Raw genomic sequence first — 19680 nt, 5'->3', positions numbered from 1 at the left:
GGGACAAAGCCTAGGTTCTGAGTTCAAACCCCAGTGCCAGCACACAAACACACACACACACACACGCGCGCGCGTGCGCGCGCGTGCGACAAGTACATGTCTGTACATGTACAGTGGTACATGTCTGTAATTCCAGCTATTCAGGCAGCTCCTGGTTTTGTTTTGTTTTGTTTTGCCAGTCCTGGGCCTTGGACTCAGGGCCTGAGCACTGTCCCTGGCTTCCTTTTGCTCAAGGCTAGCACTCTGCCACTTGAGCCACAGCGCCACTTCTGGCCGTTTTCTGTATATGTGGTGCTGGGGAATCGAACCCAGGGCCTCATGTATACAAGGCAAGCTCTCTTGCCACTAGGCCATATCCCCAGCCCCAGGCAGCTCCTGGTTTGAGGGCAGCCCAGGCAAAAAGTTAGGGAGACCTCGTCCCTGCAGACATGCATCAGAGCCCAGGGAGGCCATAAGCTCTTCTTCACCAGAGCATCCAGTAATATCACAGAGCACAGATAGGTGGGCACACCTTCCTGAAAGGTTCAAAATGCATCTGCATCAGAGGGTAATCAGACTACAGCCAGAAGGGCGCCCCAGAATCCATTCAGGTCAGAAGTCTCTCAGAGTTCTGCATGTGCCCCAGACACTATGCAGGGCAAGGCTGGAGTGATGGCAATGAGGACGACATCAAGTGAAGGACAGGCACGAAGGAAGGCAGGCGGGAGGGAGACAGGCCAGAGCCAGGTACAGAAAGGAGCTCGGCTAGTACTGGCATTCCTGGAAGTACATGGTCTGCTTCATGAGGCAGGAGTAGATAGGAGGGAGTCTAGGAGAGCCAGTGCAACCAGCTAAAAAGAAGGGAGGCCTGGTCACATTCTCCTGGATGCTTTTAAAAGCAATGAACATGGGCTTACTGGACCCGGGGTTCAGTAAGACTAGGGATCAGAACATTTAAGGGGATCTGGCTCCACACATGGTCAACTAAGACATGCAATCTAATTAACAGTGGCCTTCCCATCACCCTGCCTCTCAGGCAGCAAGGGTGGCTGACCTGGCAAGTGACAAGAACACCAACAAGACCAACCAATAATGGGGACATCTTTGCTTGTCTGCTTCTTCCCTGGACCACAGTGGTAGAGTAAAGGAAAGACTTCAGCTGGCAGGGCCTCTGCCTCCTGCCCTGGACCAGCAGCCAAGGTCCCCTAATGCACAGTGAAGTAGAGATGCTTGGCTTTGGGGATGGGAACCCAGTTCAACCAGCTGACCCAAGGGCATCTGGGAGATCCTTGTGAAAACTGCCCCACTGGGGATGGCTTTGGGGCCCTGGGCTTCTGCGGCACTCAGGGTCTGATTCTGAGTGCTATCTTTATTTCTGGCTTTGGGGCTTGGTATTTCAAGCCATTCTGTTGTTTCTCCCAGTGTAGTCTGTCTCAACAGAAAAAATTGCCCCCCCCCCCATCACCCAATCCACCACACTGACCCAAGTTCTACATATGTGTACTCCTCATGCTTTTACAATGAGCACATGATTATTTTTAAACACTTGACTTCATAAATTGGCTAAGCCTTTTCAGCAAGCCTTCTTGAGAGCACACAGAGGCCCAATGCTTAGAACCCCATCTGGCCCCTAAGCCCCAAGCTGGTGTCCAGTCCCACAACCACCTTGCCTGCTGGCGGTGAATGCACTTCCCAGCAGTGAGAACCAACATGGTTGCCGTCACAGGACTGTCACAGGCGACAAAACCTGGAGCACACTGGGCTGGGAATATGACCTAGAGGCAAGAGTGCTTGCCTCATATACATGAAGCCCTGGGTTTGATTCCCCAGCACCACATATACAGAAAACGGCCAGAACTGGCACTGTGGCTCAAGAAGCAGGGTGCTAGCCTTGAGCAAAAAGAAGCCAGCGACAGTGCTTGGGCCCTGAGTCCAAACCCAGGACTGGCAAAAAACAAAAACAAAAACAAAAAAAACTGGAGCACAGCAGAGGGCCACAGGCCTCATCCTGAACCTTGCCTGTTCCCAGTCCTTTGACTTTTGGTCTAGACACTAGCAAAGCACCCTGTCTGCCAGGCAGCCCCATCCTTCTACTTCCCTGAGCACCCCGCATCACCCCATATGGCTCTTGGTGTGATGGGTGGACATGGCACTCAGGCACACAGCATGACAGCTGACCTCTCCCCAACTCCTACACACCAGTAAAACAGCCCCAGCCACTGAGGCAAAACAAGGAGGTCCAGGATCTAGGAAATGTAGGAGAAGCTCTAGCTCTAGTTGAGTCACACTCAGAAGGGGGGAGGAATTCCACACAGTGGTTCCTACTCCCATGCCATGGGTGGGGACACATCACTGGAAGTCAGGCATGGTGTGAACAGTTGGAGCTACTCTAGCTACAGGATGGAGTGGCCTCCCCTTCCCTGAGCAGCAGCCGGGTCTCAAGCACACTCCTACTGAGCCCTACTGCCCACTCCTGTCTCCAAGACAACATCTTTCCAGATGAGGAAGATGTTAGCCAAGACCTCTGTACCTCCAGGGCCTCCTTCTGGAGCACATAATCTGAAGGGAAGGGCAGGAGCAGGTACTGGGGACCCCTGCATGGGCCAGAAGGCAAATGCCACAAGGGCACCTGGTTCCCACTGGAACACAGGTGCATGGGCACCTTCCTGCCCAAGCCACAGCAAAGGCCCAAGAGGGTACAGTCCGGAGGTGACTGTAGAGCCTCAGGGGGGACATCCTGTCTTCTCAGTTTCTCCTGCACATTTTTCTGTTTTTAATCTTTTTTACATTGATCATGTACAATTCAGGGAAACAAACATTACTGCTTAAAATTACATTTGCTGAGTTCTTTTCTGCTTGCCAGGAGGAAGGAAGGCTCACCAGCATCTCCCTAGCCCACAGCAGCAAGTAGAACAGTAAGAGCAGCTGGATGCGGGGGGATGGGCAGGTGGGTCCTGTTTTCCTTGGCCTGGAGTGAGAGGTCAGACTCCCATTACAGTGAGAAAAGCTGGTCAGCCTCCAGCCAACAAGCTAGGACATGGAGCCAGCACGTGTGCAGATGCAGGAGGAGGACACAGGAGAACTGCCTGCTCCCCACCAGTGTCACTGGATCCCCTCTACCTGTCATACAGAATCACGCAGGAAAGCTCCGTGTCTGTCACAAAGGCACATTGGCCATCGGCAGGAAGCCAGAAAAATCCCCCATTCCAGGCCAGTGTGTCCTGCAATCGGTAGTCAGGAAGCACTTACCAAGGAGCCCTGCAAAAGATAACGCAAACTGTGCCTTTCCTGACTTCTAGGTCAACAGCGGGCTGGCTTGTCTGGATGTGAGTACCTTCTGGGATGGCTAAAATGAGCCCGTGACAGTTTCATGCACCATGCAGAAGAGGGGGAGAAGGTGCACTCCCCAACTCAGGGCAGGGATGGAAAGAGGAGCAGCACCCTGGAAAACGCTGGCAGCTTCTACAAAACCCATGTGCAAATACCATATAGCCCACAAATGCACGAGGGGCTCCTAGCCCAGAGAAATGAAAACTGAGCGTCATGAATGGCCATAGCATCCTGAGTCACAGACCACATCTACAGCAACCCAATGTTCTTCCCTCATGGGGTGGGGGTGGGGGGCACTGCCAGCGGCTTCTTGCTGTATTTTGACCATAGTGGTCAAGAAATCAGCAGGTAGGGGAGAGACTCGACAAATGGGACTACTACAAAATAAAAAGTTTCTGAAGACATAGCCACTAAACTAGAAAGACAGCCAACCATATGGGAAAGGATCTTCACCAACACAGCAACAGGTAAAGGCCTAATATCCGTCATCTACAGAGAACTCAAAAAACTAAGCCCCTCCAAGCCCAGTAAACCAATTATTAAATGGGCAAAGGAGCTAAAGAGAGACTTCACAGGAGAAGAGATAAAAATGGCAAAGAAACATGAAGAAATGTTCAACATCCCTGGTAGTAAAGGAAATGCAAATAAAAACAACCCTGAGATACCACCTCACTCCAGTTAGAATGGCCTATACTCTGAACTCCAGCAACAACAAATGCTGGAGGGGATGTGGGGAAAGAGGAAGCCTTCTCCACTGTTGGTGGGAGTGCAAATTAGTACAACCACTTTGGAGAACAGTATGGAGGTTCCTCAAAAAGCTCAGCATAGACCTACCCTATGACCCAGCCATACCACTCCTAAGCATCTATCCTGAACAACAGGTCTCAGGATATCATAAAGACATCTGCACGGGCTGGGAATGTGGCCTAGTGGTAAAATGCTCGCCTCGTACACATGAAGCCCTGGGTTTGATTCCTCAGCACCATATGGATAGAAAAAGGCCAGAAGTGGCGCTGTGGCTCACGTGGTAGAGTGCTAGCCTTGACCAAAAAGCAGCCAAGGACAGTGCTCAGACCCCGAGTACAAGGCCCAGGACTGGCAAAAAATAAAAAAAGATATCTGCACATCCATGTTTATTGTTGCACAATTCACAATAGCCAAAATATGGAAACAATCCAGATGCCCCACTACAGATGAATGGATTCAAAAAATGTGGTACCTATACACAATAGTGATTAGAAATGATAAAATATTGGTATTCACAGGGAAATGGTCAGAAATTGAACAAATAATGTTGAGCGAGACAAGCCTAGAACACAGAGAACAAAGGGGCATGGTCTCCTTGATACATGACTGTTGGGGGGTGGGGGGAAACAGTACAGACCAGGTCTGCAAAACAACAACCTTTTTTTTCAAATGGTATTTCCACATGTTTGGGTCAGCGACTTTATATTATATATCTAAAACTAAACAACTACTAAATATAAAAAAGGTCTAGAATAGACCTATCAGAGGATCACAATAGCTCAACAGCTATGTACACATGATCATATAAGACGAGGATAAGCAAAAACAACTCCAAGAGAAGGACACAGGAGGATTCTATTGTTGACGTTACCTTTAAAGTTCTAGGTGAATTTCCTTTGGCGTACCCCATGTGGTTACTGTATATGATTTTGGTACACTGGATATTATATATATATACCTACCTGATCTAGGGAAGGGAAAGAAAAATGAGGGTGTAAGATATTACAAGAAATGTACTCACTGCCTTATTATGTAACTGTACCCCCTTTGCACAATGCCTGGTCAATAAAATTAAAAAAAAAAAGAAATCAGCAGGTGTAAGAGAACACCTGAAATGTACACATACACACATACACACTTGCACTCATATACATGTATACACGCAATATACACACTAAAACACATGTACATAATACACTTATACACTTACACACGTATACAATACATATAAACACACACATTCCTGAAAGCCTTGGGGGCTGCATGACAATTTTGTCCTGGTCTTGACACTGCTCTAGGCCATGAGTCACACTGGGCCAAAGGCAAATAGGACCTCCCTCTACCAGGCTTAAGAGACAATGAGGGGGGGCTTGGAATGTAGCTTAGTGGTAGAGTGCTTGCCCAGCATGCATGAAGCCTGGTTTCGATTCCTTAGCACCACATAAACAGAAAAAGCCGGAAGTGGCACTGTGGCTCAAGTGGTAGGGTGCTAGCCTTGAGCAAAAGGAAGCCAGGGACAGTGCTCAGGCCCGGAGTTCAAGCTCCAGGGCTGGTTAATAATAATAACAATAATAATAATGTCTCCTTAAAAAAATAGAGAATACATGCCTACCTGATCTAGGGAAAGGAAAGAAAAATGAGTGTGTAAGATATCAAAAGAAATGTACTCAATTCACAATAGCTAAAATATGGAAACAACCCAGATGCCCCTCCACAGACGAATGGATCCAAAAATTATGGTACTTATACACAATGGAATACTACATAGCGATTAGGAATGGTGAAATATTGTTATTTGCAGGGAAATGGTCGGAACTCGAACAAATAATGTTGAGTGAGACAAGCCTAGAACACAGAAAACAAAGGGGCATGATCTCCCTGATATATGACTGTTAACAAAGGGAGACGGAGAGACAGTAGAGACCAAGTCTGTGAATACTGTATATGTTCTTGATACATTGTATATTGCATATATGTCAAACTGACCTAGACAAGGGATAGAAAAACAGGTTGTAAGATATCATAAGAAATGTACACACTGCCCTACTATGTAACTGCACCCTCTTTGCACAACACCTTGTAAAAAAATTTATGTCCAATTAATAAAAAAAAAAAAAAAAAAGAAATGTACTCCAGTGCTGGGGATATGGCCTAGTGGCAAGAGTGCTTGCCTTGTATACATGAAGCCCTGGGTTCAATTCCCCAGCACCACATATATAGAAAATGGCCGGAAGTGGCGCTGTGGCTCAAGTGGCAGAGTGCTAGTCTTGAGCAAAAGGAAGCCAAGGACAGTGCTCAGGCCCTGAGTCCAAGGCCCCGGACTGACCAAAAAAAGAAAAAAAAAAAAAAAAGAAATGTACTCTGCCTTATTATTTAACTGTACCCCTTTTGTATAACACCTTGTCAACAAAATTTAATTAATAAAAAAAGTTTTAATAGCAAAAAAAAAAAAAAAAGAAGAAGAAAAGAAGAGAGACAATGAGGGCACACACCCAATGGCTCTGTCCTGCTCACTGGGCAGGTGTGGGCCACCCTCCCTCCTCAGTACTCAGTTACAAGAGACAGATACCCAGTAGGTGGCTGTCACCCTGAAGAGCCCTTGAGTGCCACAGAAATGCCATAGGAGCCTCCCCTGACATGTGTGTCTCAGAGTCAGCACAAGGGGCAGCTCCTTCCCTTTGCTAGTGGGCTCTGTCACAACACCTTGCAGCTTGGCAGCTCTGGGAGGGGGCAAAGAGGCTACAAAGCACCACAGCCCTCCTCATCCTCAGGAAAGCTCTGCCCCCAGGGGTAGTCAAAGTCCAGGGCACCCCAACCACGCAGCTCTGCCAGTCTCTGATTCTGTGACCAGGCTCTCTGAGGACTTCTAGGCAAGGATCCTTTGCCCAGGATTCTACTCATAAAACTCACCAACCAGCCACTGGGAAATCAGTCATCAGCCTTCCCAAGAGACAGAAGAAGCAGGAGGCCAGAAGGCTGGGACCAGCCTTGGGGGAGGGGCGAGCTGTCCAGCTTCTGGAGTATATGCAATCTTCACACAAACCTGGCCATGTGCAACCACCAAGCAGATACAAGGCTTCATGTCAGCCTCTGTTGCTCAGATGAATGTGGCTGCATTCCCGCCGGCCCTGAGCCCCCAGCGCCATAGCCACCTTCCCACTGCAGCAGTGACACAGCCCTCAGCACTGACAGTAAGCCAAGTCCTGCCAGCTCCGAGTGCAGCTTGACAACCAGGGCCCCTGGGCCTACTGGGCCAGGTATACTTCCCTCAAAGTGCTGCCAGGAACTTTTTCCACAGAAGAACTGGGAATCCTTGGCCTGCCCAAAAGGCATCTACATAGCAGGAGGTGAGACTGGGCTGTGGGCCAAACGTGCAGGCAAGGTGGGAGCCTGACTTTGGTGGGCTGGGAATTCAAACCACAGAGCCCAGGGCAAATGAGCCCACAGTCAGCCGTGGTAGACAAACTCCCACAGCCAAGGCCCCGGCCCCACACTCAGGCACCGTAGGCTGCTACTGCAAAAAATGGCAGGGCAGGAGGGCTGTGACACAACTCAGAGCTGCAGAATCTATAACACATCCTAGATGCCCTTCACAGAGAAGCTGACCAAACCCCAATTGAGACCCACTCTAACCAAGGGGAAGGCATTGTGACCCAACCAGAAAAGCCAGCCACTGTCAGAAAGCCTCCAACCCACAGGCAAGGAATCATGAGGTCAACTGGGGCAGGAAGCTGCCCTCAAAAATGCTGTCTGTCCTGGGCATCCACAGGTGATGGACATCTGAATGTGGCCTTAGGTGGCCCACAGGGTAAGGGGAGGAGGAGATCAAAGCTTGAAGCCCCTCCAAGGTGGGGGGCCTGGGGGAGAACCCCTCAGCCTCTCCCAGCAGCCAGGGCTGGTGTTAAGCTTTGGCTGCCTCCATGAACAGCACTGTTCCATGTGCATCGTGCACACGAGTGCACACGTAAGCACTGGGTCACAGAGACTGTAGTCACGACATAAGAAGCAGAGATGTGGGCTGGGGATATGGCCTAGTGGCAAGAGTGCTTGCCTCGTATACATGAGGCCCTGGGTTCAATTCCCCAGCACCACATATATAGAAAATGGCCAGAAGTGGCGCTGTGGTTCAAGTGGCAGAGTGCTAGCCTTGAGCAAAAGGAAGCCAGGGACAGTGCTCAGGCCATGAGTCCAAGGCCCAGGACTGGCCAAAAAAAAAAAGAAGCAGAGATGTTGGGGATACCCTGAAGTCTATGGCTTCTTCAACAATGCTTACCTTTCAAGACATAACATGCCAAAAGCTGTGTGCCTTTACCATAATAAAGCGTCCACTGTGCATGAGAAAGCAAAAGAGGGATAAGGACAATGTCACGTTTCCTCCTCTTCAGAAAGACCTAAAGACCTCAAAGACCTCCCATAAGACCCCATCTCTTAAAGGTTTTATCACCTCCCCAAAGTGCCATTCTGGGAAAAGCTGTGTGTGTATGTGTGTGTGTGTGTGTGTGTGACAAGCTGTGTGTGTGCGTGTGCATGCGTATGTGCCTGTGCACGCACATATGCCAGTCCTGAGCCTTGAACTCAGCCTAGGATACCCTAGCTTTTTTGCTCAAGGCTAGCGCACTATCACTTGACCCACAGCTCTGTTTCTGGCTTTCTGCTTGTGAGTTGGAAATAAGAGTCTCATGGACTTTTCCTGCCCAAGCTGGCTTCAAACCTAGATCCTCAAATTTCATCCTCCTGAGTAGGTAGCATTACAGGCGTGAGCTAGCAGAACAAAGCCTTTAACAAATGGGCTTTTAGGGGACTCTGGAGATCCAACCCTAGCAGCAGGCACTCATGTACCTAAAACTCCATTTCTACTGACAGATTAGAACATTCCACATGGTTTTCAGGGAAGCTCAATATCCAGAGTTATTGAGAGGTCACTCTCCACCAGCAAGAATTTGTATCAAATGTCCCAACTAAGAGCAAACTCTAAAGTACCTGAGAATGATTATAATAACCAGACCGGATGTCCACAGAGAAAACCACCCAGCTTCCCTGAATGATATTCAGGACAGTCTTGATTAGTTTCCAAAGATATGCTGTGAAATCCCACAAACAAGAAAATACACTCAGGGCTGGGGATTGGCCGAGTGCTGTGAGGCCTGGAGTTCATTCCACAGCACCACACACAAACAAATGTGACAGTCAAGAATACTGTTCAGGGGCTGGGAATGTGGCCCAGCAGTAGAGTGCTTGCCTAGCATGCATGAAGCCCTGGATTCAATTCCTTAGCAATAAAATAGAAAAATCCAGAAGTGGCACTGTGGCTCAAGTGGTATAGTGCTAGCCTTGAGCAAAAAAGAAACCAGGGACAGTGCTCAGGCCCTGAGTTCAAGCCCTAGGACTGGCAAAAATCAAACCAAACAAACAAACAAAAAAAAAAAACAACAAAAACTAAAGGATTCAGAAGGAATCTTTTACTCCCATTTCCGACAATGGGAACAGAAAATGTTTCTCTAGCTTCTTTATTTCTCCCTATTTTAACTCTGTTATATTAAAATAAACCAGAACCATTAAAACTAGAGATCTGGATATTGTATATATGCCTACCTGAGCTAGGGAAGGGAAAGAAAAATGAGGGTGTAAGATATCACAAGAAATGTATTCACTGCATTATGTAACTGTACCCCCTTTGCACAACACCTTGTCAATAAAATTTAATTTAAAAAAAAAAACAACTAGAGAAGAGGTCACGCAGAGGTGCTTTATGTCTGTAATCCTTGCTACTCAGGAGGCTGAGATCTGAGGATCATGGTTCGAAGTCAGTATGGGCAGCAAAGTCCAAGAGACTCTTATCTCCCATAAACTACTGAAATGGTGCTGTGGCTCAAGTGGTAGAGCACTATCCTTGAGAAAAAGAATCTCAGGGGCATCACCCAGGCCCGAGAGTTCAAGCCTCAGGACTGGCAAACAACAAAAAAAAAAAAAAAAGGAAGAGAGCTGAACATGTGATAAAAGACAACTTTGGAATGGCAAAACACATGTAAAATGTTCACCATCAGTCAAATGCAAGGAGAAACTATACACCTGCAGCTTGCTGTGTCAACATTTCCTCGATGTAGCTGTTTTTAAAACCACACACCCAGTACAGTACAACTGCATACCCAGTACAGTACAACTGCACCCACAAGAGTGACCAAAATTTAAAACATGACATCAAGTGCTGACACAGCTGCCCTGGAAAGCAGTTCAGCGGGTTCTCAGCAAACCCTGGCTACAGCAGACCCAGGAGAGCAGGCACAGGAAGGCTCATACACACACACCCTCCAAAACCACAGATAACTCAATGTCCAAGAAGCAGCACCCAGGGAAGACGTACATGTGAGGTAATTCCACAGTGAACTAGTACTCAGCCACAAACATGGAAGATGTGGAGCCAGGGAGAAGAGACCTGGTGAGCCAGCCCAGAGGCCTGGGGCAACACAGGTTCTCTCCATCTGCTTCTGGCACGGAAGATGACCAATCAATCTGAATCTCTTCAGCCCCAACGTCCAGCTTACACTCGGCTGCCTGCCAGCCCATGTCCAGCAGTGACAGGCAGCAATCCCACCCCAGCCAGTCTAGCTCAGGGAGCCATGTGTCCGGCTGAGCCACCACTCCTCCCAAGGGTGCAATGACAGAAGCCTGGCCAGAGCAGGAAGCTCTTCTGGCGAAATCCCACTGGGTAAGCATTTGGGCTTGGAGAAAATTCTCAAGGCCATGAAGTTCAAACCTCATTCTAATGGTTTTGTAGGAAGCTGAGGGCTTACTGCCCATGTGATTTGTGTCCGATTTTCAAGCCTACAAGGAAAATGAAGCAGCATGGAGCCACACAGGCTGTCCACGTGAGCACCACAGCCTGAGGCCCACTGGGCAAGGTTCCCAAGCCATGACAATGCAGGGATGAGCAAGGCTGCACTTGGGGAACTGACTGCCACTGGCCAGCCAACTGCCCACACACTCACTCATCACTCACACACACTCCAGACTGGCTGGTCCCGGTCCCCGTCCACATGGCCAACAGTCACAGCAACGGGCAGCAGATGCCAACAAGCACGGGGATATTTCCTTACATGGTGCTTCCCAGCTCTCTCAAAGCCACTGCTGCCTGGAGTCAGTCTTTGCCCCAGACACCCTGAGGAAACCCAGCAGCGAGCCTCTGCTCTGTCGTCTGCAGCTGGGTGGCTGCAGGCAATCCAGCTATTCTGTGATCTACAGAGCCAGCCCAGCACCACATCTTGGCCCTGGCATCTCAGGGGCTACAGAAAACCCGACACTATACTGCTGCCCTTGGAAAAAGAGGCCTGTTGAAGCAGGGCCCATCCGGGAGAGGCCATGAGGAACCCTGCCTTCCTCCCAGCCATGGTGGGCCTGCTGCAGAGAGACCGGCACCCTGCAGACACCTGGTGTCATGGTTTTCTCCTTTCATTTGGCTTGGTGTCCAGGAGAGAAGAAATGACACTCAGCATGTTTGTCCTTGGCAGGGATAAATAAGGGAGGGGAGAAGGCACACGGTAGGGTCACAACCACCATGCTGGGTGGACCTGGGTCCTCATGGCCTTCTGCGGTGAGAACTGCTCTAGAGGGTTTGGTTCAAGTAACTGGGCTCATCAGAAGGGATTCCCAGGGCACAAGTCAAAGGCTGAGACTCTCTGGTCCAGGCATCACAGCAGAGGCACAAAGTCCTGAAGACTCCAGCCTGCCAGCTCCAAGAAGCCCCTGAAGAGGAGGAAGAGCAGGTGCCAAGCCATTCCCAAGACCAGCTGCCAGGAATCCAGTCACCAGGACAACAGGCGGGGCGTCTATAGCAACTCTCCTGACAAGGACATCTCGAAGCTCCCACATCACCTCCCCCCACCCAGGCCCCAGATCTCAGCACCAGGTCAGGGAGGGTGCAGCCCCATGCCGTCCAGGCCGCTCACAGGCGGAGCCCCGCAGGCCCAAGTGAAACCAGGCTCCATGGAAACCACTCCCCAAGGGGCGATGAAATTTCCAGGACATGGGGACATGTCCGCTGTGCTGGCGCAGGCACACAACACTGGACTGTGGGAAGTGGATGCACAGGCCTGAGCTTCCTGGATGGACATTACTGGGAGTGGACACAGTGGATCCCAGAGCTTCACGGTCAGCCACTTAGGGATGAGCGGGGGCCAGCGTTGTACTTTTCCACCAAGCCTTGCTGCCCACCCTGTTCAATTGCTTAGGCTAAGTTTTCCGTATTTTTCCTCTAGAAAATATGCCTGATACCTCCATTTAATCATTTCCCACAATCCTGCCAGAGACCTGGCAGTCGAAGCCAGCACCTGTGTGCTGGACATAGCACTTTGGTGGAAGATTGGCTCCCCCAAATACAAGAAGGGGTCTCAGGACATACATACGCCCCCAAGCCATAGCGCGAGTCACAGAGAGCATACCAAGAAGCAGGCCTGGCAGCCTGGGAACTCACCCAGGCTCCCACACTCCCTCCACAAGGACAGTGGCTGCGACCTCTGCCGGCCATGCTGCCAAGCCACAACTCCCCACAGCCCGCTCCCCAGGGCCTCCTCCCCAGGGCCTCCTCCAAGTCAGGGGATCACTCTGTTTCTGTGGGGTCAGAGGCCACCTCTCCATACATGCGGCCACAAAACTAAACAGTCTGTGACTCTACCAGTAGCTCCACACTGAAAAACCAAACCAAGAGACCAGAGGATACATGCAAAACATGCTCATCTTCCCTCGTTTTCCAAATTTCTATTACTTAACATATACTTTCATTTATTTTATTTTATTTTTATTTTTTGCCAGTCCTGGGGCTTGAACTCAGGGCCTGGGCACTGTCCCTTTGCTCAAGGCTAGCACTCTACTACTTGAGCCACAGCTCTACTTCCAGTTTTTTCTGTTTATGTGGTACTGAGGAATTGAACTCAGGGCTTCATGAATGCTAGGTGAGTACTGTACCACTAAGCCACATTCCCAGTCTTTTATTTTATTGGTACTAGGGACTGGACCCAAGACCTTGCATTTGTTATGCAGCAGCTTTACCACTTGAGCCCATTTGCTTTTTAGTTTGTTTTTCAGTCACACTTTTGCTTGGGCTGGCCATGGACTGTAATCCTACTTCCACCTCTGGAATAGCGGAGGTTACAGGCAGGTAGCACTATGTCCAATCTCAACACACTTGTTTTGTGCCGGGGGGGGGGGGGGGAAGGGTGTGGGTCATAGCACTTGAACTCAGGGCTTGGGCACTGTCTCTGAGCTCTTCAGCTCAAGGCTAGTGATCTACCACTTTGAGCCACAGCACCACTTGCGGTTTCCTGCTGGTTAATTGGAGATAAGTCTTGCAAATTTTCCTGCCCTGGCTGGGTTTGAACCGCAACCCTCAGATCTCAGCCTCTTGAGTTGCTAGGATTATATGCATGAGCCACTGGCTCCCAACATGTATTTTAGTAATCAAAATACTCACATGTTTTTAATAATCACTTGAACTTAAACAAAAAGGATGTCTATCACTCACTTCTGGGCTTGGGTAGGAACTGCAACCTTGGCCATCAGTCATAAACCAGTGCTACTGTGAAACTCCTGCCAAGGGTCAGGGGCCTGGGTGCAGGAAACAGGGAGCAGGCAGGAGAGATTGCTAAAAAGGAAAAGAAAGCTACAGGTTTTATAAGTGAAAAACCTCCATGGTGACTCATGGAGATCATTTTCAGGAAACCAGAGGAGTCTTGAGAAAGCAGGAAGGACTGCAGCTTTGCCCTCAGAGACTAGCGATCTGGGAGAGACTCCAGGGGCTGTGGGACATCAGCCTCAATCTGGAATCCAGGAACCAGGAAGAATCAATGCTAGGAACAGAACTTAATGGCCTGCTAAATGAGCTTGGCAAGACATGGATGCAGGTGCTATGCTGCCCTGTCCCCCAAGAACCTCTGCAGATGTGATCAGGGTGTCCTGCACACACAGCTGCCAGTCTCCGGGGGTGCACAGCCAGGGGAAGTCCAGGACAAGGCAGAGATGCCGGGCTTGTCTGCTTTACAGACCTCCTGTTTGACACCCCCACTCCCAGCCAACCCACAGTTCTGTACAAGGGATGCTTAGGGTGGCCCAGCTGGACAGAGTCCTAGTGACCAGCATAGCTAGTCAGGCACCAGTCAAGGGGATGGGGCTCTGCCTTCCTGCCCAGGCATGCTACTCTCCAGCATAATGAGCCCTCTGGGTACCACACAAAGGCCCAGCCTGCAACACTAGAGTGGCACTGCAGCATGCTCATTCCAACCCTTCCTTCCAAGATAAGGCAAGGGCCTCAGCAAGTCGTCATCTAATGGCGGGGACTATCAGTTCATGCTTTGTGGGGCTGGGAGAGAAGCTCAACGGTGGAGCACTTGCCTAGGCACCAGACCACCAAGGGGGAAATAAGTATATTTATATGCATACATATGCATATGTATGCATGCACAAATGTGTATATTTATACATACACACCCAAATCACATCATGGTCTCAGAATTGATGTAACAAACTTCCTTCCCATTTATTTATTTATTTGTTTATTTATTTTGCCAGTCCTGGGGCCTGAACTCAGGGCCTGAGCATTGTCCCTGGTTTCATTTTTGCTCAAGGCTAGCACTCTGCCACTTGAGCCACAGCGCCACTTCTGGCTTTTTCTGTATATATGTTGCTGAGGAATTGAACCCAGGGCTTCATGTATATGAGGCAAGCAGTCTTGCCACTAGGCCATATTCCCAGCCCCCCGGTTACTTATTTGTAAGAGTAGGTTACTATGTACATCTATCTGGACACAGGATGAAGGACAACCACCAGCATGAAGCCCTCCATGCCCCCATTGCCACCCCAGTCCTGCTAGGACATTGGGCTCAAGCCAGTTGTGGGCACAAGCCTTAGAGAACAGCCAGTACTGCATACCACCTGGGATTCACATTATGTCAACTGACAGACACAACATCTGGTCACTGAGCTAGGTAGGCTACTACACACCAGCTGGAAGAGTGAGGGTACCACTGTGAACTAGACAGATAAGCACTACACAGCAAGGCCTAGAAGTCACACAGGAGGGCTGGGCCAGAACCCAGGGTAGGGACAAAGCCCTACAGGCAAAAAGACAGTGCGCATTCTCACTGCCATCTCAACTCTACCACTTAGACCTAACAAGTGGTGGAGCTCACACTCTCAGCACGTGTGCTACGTGTGAATAGTTCTTCCAGTACCAGGGCTCAAACTTGGGACCAGGCCCCCTACCACTTGAGCCACATCCCAGCCATTTTTACACGAGATTTCAAAGTCTGGTCTCCAGCCCCTACCCCAAGCATGTGTTGTGGTAAAAAGCAACATCCCCTTCTGTCCCATAGCCCCTTCCAGAAAGCACAGGCCAGGCCACACAGCAGCTGGCAGATGTGCAGGCTGAAGATAGGCTCCTCCCTCTTACCTAAAGCCCTCTTGTCCTACAACCACCTAAGGAAGCACTGAGGTGTCCCTGTCCTCCCCCACCCCCCACCCCAGCCATGCCATGACTGCTCCACAGAGGCAGGGGGCCTTACCTCAGGGCTGGCTTTCTGCCCGTCGAGCCTGGCCTCAGCTACTGCTGCCCGTTCCTTCTTCTGCTTCTTGCTTTTTTTCTCCATCACTTCAGGTGCTTTTCTCTTCTGTTTTGCCATCCTGCAGGACAGAACACACTGCTAAATGAGAATGAGGCCTCGGGCCACAGATCATAACAAAGGGGGAGAGCACCCTCCCACAATAACAAATATACAAAAGAATTTTATTTTATTTTATCTTATTTATTTATTTGCTGGTCCTGGAGCTTGAACTCAGCTTGGACACTCTCTCTGAGCTGCTTTTTGCTCAAGGCTAGTACTCTACCACTTGAGCCATAGTATCACTTCCAGCTTTTCCTGTGATTAATTGGAGATTCAAGGACTTTCCTGCCCAGGCTGGCTTCGAACTGAGATCCTCAGATCTTAGCCTCTTGAGCAGTTAGGATTACAGGTGTGAACCACTGGTACCCAAATAAGGCATTTTATTCTTAAAATGCTAAATATAGCTGGACACACCAACTATATTTTGGCTGCACCAAAACCCTAAACAGAGGAGGAAAACAGGAGTGAATCTTTGTGAAGCTGGGTTACACGCTGGTATTTTAGATTACCAAAAACCTGCACAGCAGAAGAAAAAAAAAACCTGTACTATGTCAAAATTTTAAAACCTTTGTTTTATAAACAATGGTGGCAAGAAGGCAAAACCAGAAAGAAAAGAAAAAGAACACTATTATTGCGAATGTGGGGAATTACAGCCTTGTTCACCGCTGGTAAAATGGTGCAGCCACTTTGGAAACTAGTCTGGCAGCTCCTCGGTTTAAAAAAAGCAAAACAAAACAAACAACAACAAAAAAAAACATGCCAAGTGCCAGTGGCTCAAACTCATAATCCTAGCTACCCAGAGGGCTGAGATCCAGAGGACTGTGGTTCAAGGCCACCCTAGGAGGAAAAGTCAGAGAGACTCCATCTCCAATTAACCAGTAAAAAACCAGACTGAAGGCATGGCTCAAGTGGTAGAGTGCCAGCCAAGTATGCAAGGCCCTGAGTTCAAATCTTAGTACTAGACAAAATACAAAAGTTAATAAAAAGCAGGCACCCTATGACTACCAGCAATTCCACTCCTAGATGCATATTCAAAACAAAGAGCATGCCACATGACCACTCAGAACTAATATTCATAGCAATAGTGCTGGGAATATCCAAAAGGTACAGAGGACCTAAATGCCCAAATGTAGTACAGCTATACAGTGGAGTAGTATTCAACCACAAAGAAAGGAAGAAATCCTAGCACATGCTACTACTACAACATGAACAAACATGCTAATTGAAATGAGTTAGACATGAAGGACACATAACTGTTACTTCCACCTGTAGGAAATGTTCAGAATTTTTTTTTTTTTTTTGCCAGTCCTGGTGCTTGAACTCAGGGCCTGGGTGCTGTGCCTGAGATTCTTTTGCTCAAGGCCAGCACTCTACCACTTGAGCCACAGCACCACTTCTGGCGTTTTCTGTTTATGTGGTACTGAGGAACTGAACTCAGGGCTTCATACATTCGAGGCAAGCACTTTACCACTAGGCCACATTCCCAGTCCAAATGTTCAGAATTTTAAGTAAACTACAAACAGGAAGAAGCTCATGGATGGTGAGCATGAGGGCAGCAAGGAGGACAGATGTGACTTTAATGGGCACAAAGTGTCTTTGGGAAGAAAAGTGTTCTAATGTTAGGGATGGTTGCACAATTCTACAAACACATATATTTAAAGCCATAATGCCACAGATTTAAAATTTAAATGTTCAAGTGCTGTTTAAAAAAAGAAAGACAGACATGATGGGGAAAATACATGTGCTGAGATGTGTTGTTGGAGAAAGTCATGTGTATCCTTAAAGTGGGAAAGCATGCTTATAGCCAGGCTGAGGCCCATAAGCTACACCTGTGGCACCGGCCACCACTGTCAGAGAGGAGTGGACAGGAGGAGGGGTGGGAAGAAAGCCCACCATAGGACTTAGAAGAGTTCAGTGAGGAGTGTCCAGGAATGGAGTCCTGGTCCCCACACCCACACTGACCCACTCCAAAGATACTACGACAGACCTGGCTCTACCCCCAGACCTGGCTCTGCTCAGTGTTCACCTTCCCACATCCTATTTGAATATTATTAATTCAGGGCTTGGAGCCCATCCATCTACCAGTCCCACCTCCTGGCCTTTCAGGGAGCACTGAGGGCACCCTAGAACCCAACTGCCTTTCAGTCACTATGACCCGCCACCCCTAGGCTGCTACTGTCCTACTGTTTCACTGTCCCTCTCTGTTAAGTTTCAGCGTTCAACACCTACCTCTGCCCACCTATCTACCCCACCTGGCACTTCGCAGGGCTCTGCTGACCATCTCAGAGCATGTCCGATGGGGCTCAGTAACTGTATCCTGTTCCCTACTCCAGCCCTTCTCCCACAGGACCTCATCTCACCTCTCCCAACTCTCGCATGCCAACTTCTCCCTGCCTGTGTCCTCTGGAGACAACCTCAGCCTTTGAGCAGAGACCCAGAGGCCCTCGGAGAAACTTCCATAAACTCCCCCAACACCACACCCAACACTTTACCATGCAGAGCCGCCTCCCCCTCACCAGAGCATCATTGTGGGCAACTCTCCCCATCTCCAGCAACTTTAGCTCTGCCTTCTCACCACTCTCCCAGCACCACCGGCCCTTTAGTGTACCCCATTTACTCAGGGGCACCCTAGCGCCAGACAGTCTACCACAAGGACACCGTATACTAAGGACCATGGCTGATTTTCAGTGCATACTCTACCTGGCCTGAGGACAGCAGCTCAGCTTCCTCCATCGTGAGGCTTCTTTTCAGAGCTTTCCATGAACTACACTGCTGACTTGGTATGTTAAACTTGTATCTCACCCACATACCTATAACCTCAAACTTAGCACATGACAATCAAAGATCCTGATCCATCTCCTCTCAGTGTCTGTCCTCTCAATAAACAAACAAGTGACAAAATGATCCTAACTCACTGGGCACCAATGGCTCACATCTGTAATCCTAGATTCTCAGAAGGCTGAAATTGGAGGGCCGCGATTTGAAGTCAACACAGGCAGAGATTTAGCACCAAATAACCAGCAAAAAGCCAGAAGTGGAGCTGTGGCTCAAGTGGTACAGCACCAACCTTGAGCAAAAAAGCTATCCAGAATCTGACATGTGTTTACTATCTCTACCCTAGCTATCCTGGTCCAGGCAAGTCTCTCTGAAACTAATCTCTGGATCCTGCCCTGATCCAGCTTATTTCCCACACCCTTCTAGAGTTAAACTATCTGTGTTGGATGGAGTCTCACCTCTGCTTGAATGCTTCTGAGTTTTCCCTTGGAGACTGCAGGGTCTGGATGATGCCCTGCGCTCATCTCAGGAACCTCCTTTCGGCTCCTATTTCCTCAATGGGCCCCAGCCACTCCCTCACCTTTGGCCTCGGTCTATACGTTCCGCCAGCTTCCAAAGTGCCTCTGCCCGGCTTCTCCATCCCACCCTACATCTATCTGCCCGTGGTGATTTTTCTCGAAGGTTCAAATCACATGGTCTCTCCGATCGAGAAGCAGGTGAGATTTTTGTCCGACCTTTCTCTCTACCTGATCCACCGTTGTGGCCCCACAGCCTGGAGCAATGACGACACACAGAAGGAACCCAAGGAGCGGCCACTGAATAAATGAATGGATAGACGGATGGATGGATGGATGGATGGATGGATGGATGGATGATGGAAATACGGGACGAGCTTACGAGAGAAAACGAGTGCCAACAGCTCTGCGGGCAGCTAGGGCTCGCCGCCTTCCCACCGCGACCTACAGGCCGCCCACAGCTCGTCCACACCGAGCCTGCCAGGGCCGCTCGCCGCCCGCCCGGAGGCCTCCGCGGACCACGTGGAGGGCGGTAACCCGACGCAGACGCGCGGCGCCCGTCGGGACTCGGGGTCTCCTCGGCTGTCCCGGCGCCCCCGACTCCCGGTTGTGCCCCCCGCCGCCCCCATGACCCACCTGAGCCCGCCAGCGTCCGCCCAGCTTCGCCCCGATGCCGGCTTCCGGCA

The 19680-nt window shown here is 49.6% G+C and overlaps 1 protein-coding gene across 1 annotated transcript in view; it reads right to left on the bottom strand.

Annotated features, from left to right (window-relative positions):
• C1H7orf50 (chromosome 1 C7orf50 homolog) overlaps positions 1 to 19680 on the bottom strand; it is a 99939-nt gene extending 80259 nt beyond the window's left edge. The window contains exons 1-2 of the mRNA XM_048330561.1: positions 19631 to 19680; positions 15606 to 15723 (exon numbers count right to left, since the gene is read on the bottom strand). Coding sequence (XP_048186518.1) covers positions 15606 to 15722 — 117 coding nt within the window. The 5' untranslated portion in view covers position 15723; positions 19631 to 19680. The remainder of the gene's footprint in view (positions 1 to 15605; positions 15724 to 19630) is intronic.

Source organism: Perognathus longimembris, chromosome 1 (assembly GCF_023159225.1).
Source record: "Perognathus longimembris pacificus isolate PPM17 chromosome 1, ASM2315922v1, whole genome shotgun sequence".
Taxonomy (NCBI): Eukaryota; Metazoa; Chordata; class Mammalia; order Rodentia; family Heteromyidae; genus Perognathus; species Perognathus longimembris.
The sequence above is the reverse complement of the archived record's forward strand: the minus strand, read 5'-3'. Positions and strand labels throughout refer to the sequence as shown.